This window comes from Aspergillus udagawae (genome assembly GCF_001078395.1).
Source record: "Aspergillus udagawae IFM 46973 DNA, scaffold_9, whole genome shotgun sequence".
In the NCBI taxonomy this organism is placed as follows: domain Eukaryota; kingdom Fungi; phylum Ascomycota; class Eurotiomycetes; order Eurotiales; family Aspergillaceae; genus Aspergillus; species Aspergillus udagawae.
Genome location: NW_025091272.1, coordinates 9248 through 14981, shown reverse-complemented (window position 1 = coordinate 14981; position 5734 = coordinate 9248). Strand labels below are relative to the sequence as shown.

Sequence of the window (5734 nt, the reverse complement as noted above, 5' to 3'; positions counted from 1 at the left end):
TAGAATTAGGATTATTAATAATTATTTAAATTTATTAAAATAATCTTAATAATATAATTGATACTATTCTTTATAGTTATCTACTAATTATATTATTAGTTACCTTTTAGAGGACTTAGAATAGTCTATTATATTTATAACTATAATATTATACTAGGGAAGAGTTAAGAGATATTCTATAATAAAATAATTATTACTTAAGGTATCTAGATAGTCTAAGAAGATTAAAAATAATTAATCTATAGTAATTCCACCACTTCATAGAATGTTTGAAACTTCCCAGGAATTAAGCATCATGTAATTACTTAATCTAGACATACTACTAGATAGATAATTATTTATTATAGTGGGTATAGAGTCTTTAAATCATATAAGGGTAGGGGGTAGGCCAACAGCCACCCTATATATATCCTACTGATATTAGGAGTATATATATCAGATTAAAATTTCAGATATAGATCAAATCATCAAGATAACTATAACTACTGTATATTCTATATAAAATTATTAATATCTATAGGATATTCAAGAGGCCCCTAGCATAGCCTAATATAGGAGAAATTAAATTCTAAAAACAATTAAAATCTTACTATTTATCTAACCTAAATTAAAACTAACTCAAACTAAATCCAACCATGGTTAATTAGTAGAGGCCTAGCTAGGCCTAGTAGCAGTTTTTTGTGGTGAAACTCACACTAAATTGGAATAGGTCAGGGTTAGTTCTAGTTTTTAAAATTTAGACTTACTGTGCAGAATGCAGCAGTTCAGTGCCAACCAGGTTTGAACTCACCTGAACTCAGACTAAATGCAACTTTATAGGCTACCTGGTGATGTTGGAATTTATAGAGACATCATAGAAAGTAGTAATTACTAAGTAAAATAGTCCTCCTAGTGAATAATGATTAACCAGAGTTTGGTTCTAAGGTTGAACTCATTCTGAACTCGAACTGAATGTAACTCTAGGATAAATTTAAGAACTTTAGAAAGGTGGTAGAGAACAGAGAGGCCTTAAGAGGCCTGGCTGATTGATTGATTGATTGATTGATTGACTGATTCCTTACTCTGTTTCTCGGCGCCAAGCTAGGGCCATGCTGGAGGCTTCTAGTGAGTGGTGACTATCTAAAGAGCAGCTGTCTTTGCAGACTGGCACCGTGGCATCGCCCGCGTACATGGTATGGTGTCTTAGGCACCTAGGCTATGCCGAACCCATAGCTTCCCTTGGTTCCCGGGGCGAAATCGTGAGTGCCGCTTTAAGGGGTCTGAAGGAGGAGTTATAGACTATAGAGGGCTTAGAGGCTAGCTCCAGAAAGGGGATTTTGCATGGATCATGCTGTGAAATTAATTATTATTAAGTTATTATTTAGCTAATCATTAAGCATTCTCCACTGTTATTCCCCCATGATAAAAATACATGATAAGGTATAGTCAAACCTAAAGAGGCTGGCTGTTTATGTATATTACCTGCTTACTTAGGCATGGGATATGTTAAGTATATATAGCGACTAAATCAACTAGCTTTAGTGCAAGAACCCTGATGCTGGGCCGCAGCACTCTTAAGGTAAAAAGACCTTCCATATTCCAACTGTTAGGTGGGATCATACTCTGGCATCCACACATAAGATACCTTCACCGGCTTAATATCTAGTGCTTAGGATTAGATACATATTAGTAGATGAGTTAGGGAATGAGAGTCTAAAGCAGCAAAGGCTGCTGGGAGATTTAGCAGCTAGCAGCCCTGTATACAATATACAGGCCCGTCATGGTAATAATTTACAGAGTGGAAAACAAAAATTACCAGTATAATCATTATTACTAAGCAGGTTGTACTCATCTACAGTTGTCTGATACCATATCAATGTGAACCTGTATTAATAATACAAATATTTAGGAGAAAGATGGCCATGTCAGTCTTCACTCTTATCAAGGATAGGAGGTCCTAATTTTGTTAAATGCAAACAAATCTCGAGGCATTCGATGGCTAAACAAACTCTTTTACTATCCCCCCCATCCCTCTCATCTCAACCTGGGAAATTAAATGAGACCCTTCAATCATACAATCGCAATGCAACTGATCTTCAGATGCTTGACCGTTTGGCCCTTGGTCTTGCCTCATTGCCAGACTCAACATACTCCAGTATCGTCATCCTAGCAGGTGGAGATAACTCCTTTTCTGAGAGTCTGAAACTTATAAACCGCCAGACATTCAATCAAATTATTAAATCTCTCAGAAGAGGTGGGTATATTTACGGTCAGGATGCAGTGTCTGGGGTTGCCTTTGATCACAACGAAGCGATTCTCGCTGGGCTTATAAATGTTGGCAATGGCAAATACGTGAAACCTGATATCGAGGAGATCCAGGCTGTTCCATTGCGGCTTGGGAGGAAACACAACCATGCTGGAGCACCACCTAGTTTGGAGGAATCAGCTGCAGAACACCCGTTCCCACTTGGGGTTTTCGAAGGTAAAACCCCCAGTGGCGATGATAGAGTCACTGTTGCTGGGTCTCAAAAATCTCCTGAGAACATTGTTTCTGCAGCTACAATGGATAATAATGAGGTTTCTGATGATGAACTTATCGACGAGGACAATCTTCTGGATGACAGTGAACTTTCAGCACCAATCATACAGCGTAAGTGTTCTTCTTTCATGTGACGTAATTATCATCTAGGCATTTTTGGGACCCTTATCGTCCGACTTGAGTTTATGTGTCCATCAACCATAACTGACAGGTGGATCAGCGCCAGAATGCCGTCCCAAAGCAGGGAAGCGCCGCCGAGCTTGTAAGGATTGTACTTGCGGCCTCGCGCAGAAATTAGAGGAGGAGGATGCAGCCAAGAGAGCTGATGCTGACGAGCAACTTGACGCAATGAAGTTGTTACATGGTGATCTGGCTGAGGTTGATTTCACTGTGCAGGGAAAGGTCGGGAGCTGTGGAAATTGCTCCCTAGGTGATGCTTTTCGCTGTGAGGTATGAACTCTCTAAACGTCCCTCTCTCGTTGGAATGGTGTCTGACCATACGTGCTATCATCTGTAGGGCTGCCCTTTTATTGGCCTCCCTGCATTTCAGCCTGGTGAGGAAGTTCGGCTTCTTAATAATGATGTTCAGCTCTAAGTATATCACTACTTGTAGCTATTGTCATCATATTATAATATTATGTGCAATGTGCAAGGAATGATACCTTATTTCATGACCTCATAAATAATAGTTAAATGTATAACGCTGGTATACATGGCTGGTTGCTAGTACATGCATTTTATTCTGATACTCCTAAATTCTTCTCCTCTTGGGTTGGACTTGGTTGTATATGTTTCCATGGTGCTATTTAGAAATATGTTGTAAGAAAATGGGATCATACAGTCAACTATTTATATTATTTTATATATGTAGGACTGGCAATAAAGTCAGATTAGAAGTTGGTTATATATGGGTCAGCATGGTGGGAGCATATATAGGTATTCTTTAGTAAGAATAAGGATGAATTAGTATTATTACTAACTTATTATTATAGGTACTACCCTATTATATATTTACATAACCTCCCTGCTCTAACAATAAATAAATAAATATCTTATACCTAGGAGTATAGTAGTTATCTATTAACTAATCCCTCTGCATAGGACTCTGGATGGATCTGCAGAACATAGCCATGTGAGGTGCTAGCCTTATAGAAATAGTTCATATAAGAAGTAATATTCTAGGCAGCTAGCTAGGTACTACTAAGCTATCATTACTACCTCTCTCTTCTAATATTTATGGCCCCTTACTATGTATGTAGCTATAGGGTTATATAACTAGATTAGTTATTTATATTACTTAGTATAATAGCAGCCTATACCTAGTTTCCTTCCTTCTCTAGTAATTCCACTTCATTCCTGTATGGCCTATTAGGATGGTTAGAGTAAAGCCTTAGACTAAGATATTCTAGTCTATAACAAGCTATATGTAATATTTTATAAATACTATTAATATAGTATTTACTAAATTATTTATTATTTATATAAATCCTTAGATTATTAAACTTTTTTTATTTATAAATTATTTTTATTATCTATAGCTTATATATAATCATTATAAGTACTTCTCTATTCTCTTAATAATTATTATAATTCTAAGCTATAAGGGTATTCTTATAGGTACTTAATATAATAATATCTTCTCTACTTTAACTACATCTTAAGAATTATTAGTTATCCTACCAGATTATATCCATAATATTAGGTTTGTTTTATATAATAATATTAATTTATAAAATAAAGAATAAATTATATATAGAATAGTAAAAGTTATTAGTATTTATTCTATCTATCCTCTAGGGAAGAATGAAGGCTAGGATTTAAAGTTTAATTTATATAGATCTCGTCTCTTTTAATTAATTTTTACTTTAGCTAACTTAAATAATATAATTTTATAATATGAGGGTTGCTAGTCCTTAATGAAAATAAGACTGAGAATTTATCTATCAAGTTAGATTTAAGTAAAGAAGTCTCTTTTAAGTCTATAATTACTATTAAAAAGTTATCTCCTTATTTAACTTAGTCTAGTTATATTTATAATACTCTTATTAGTAATATTATTTCCATATTTGAATATTATATTAATATTTCCGCCTCCTCCTAAGCTAAAACTAGTAAGATAATTAATCTTTATTATTTTAGGTCTCTCTAATATTATTAAATTACTATAGTATAATATTCTTTATCTAATATTTTCTTAAGTTTTTCTAGGTTTAAGAAAAAGAAGTAAATAACTATCCTTATAAAATTAACTCTCTTAAAGTATCAGACTATCAGTAGAATATTCACTCTAAATAGTAAGATTCTTATTAATTTATTATTATTAATAAATATAATAAAACTATATTTACTATAAATAATCTAATATAATCTAACTGAATTTGGAAAGGTTATTAATAACAGATTATATATAACTCTCAAGGCTAAGGCTAAAGCTAAATAAAAGAAGACAAAAAAAGAGAAATAGTTTATTAATTTAATTGCTTTTTTATAGAATAATATATCTTTAACTACTAGGAAGGTTAATAATAATCTTAATAATCTTTAATGCAGAGGTAGAGGCTAAGATAAAATATAATATTCAATTAAAGAAGCTTATAAAGTAAAAATATCTAGCTTAATCTTAATAAATATTTATAATTTTCTTTTATAACTAACTGTTCCTAAGTACATAGCTTTATTAAATAGGTAATCTTTCTTTTATCTTAATATTCTTATAATACTAAATAACTTACCCTTCTCTAATTACTTCTAGTAAGCTAAAATTATTATATAAATAAGCTATTAAAATCTATATCTCTTTTTACTAGTATCTCTTTAGATTTAATTATTCCTTAATAAAGTATATACTATTCCCCTATTTTAGTTTATTATCTAAAGAAGTTAAATTAGTTTTACTCTAGTTACTCTCTATAATTAAGTTCTTTTAATATTATATAGATTACCTAGGTTCTATTAATATATTACTAGTATATTCTTAAAGTCTTATTTATTAGGTATATTATTTTATTAAGATACTCTCTTTTATCTATTTTAAATTTACTTTTAAAGATCTAATAGATTCCTAATATCCTTAAGTTATTTTAGAAAGTTTATTATAATTATATGTATGCCCATAGCCATGTATAGATTATATTAATTATCTTATCTAGTTCGCTAAGTAGGTAGCTTAGGAATGATAATTATCTTCCCTATATAAATATAACCAGCCCTACCAAT

General features: G+C 32.2%; 1 protein-coding gene across 1 annotated transcript; it reads left to right on the top strand.

The window, feature by feature from the left end:
* Positions 1–1974: 1974 nt before the first annotated feature.
* Positions 1975–3113, top strand: Aud_010242 (electron carrier; the record flags this gene model as incomplete). Its single annotated transcript, XM_043295085.1, has 3 exons — positions 1975–2629; positions 2739–2968; positions 3036–3113. 3 exons carry the CDS (start codon positions 1975–1977, stop codon positions 3111–3113), a joined length of 963 nt encoding a protein of 320 aa, XP_043151020.1.
* Positions 3114–5734: the final 2621 nt, after the last annotated feature.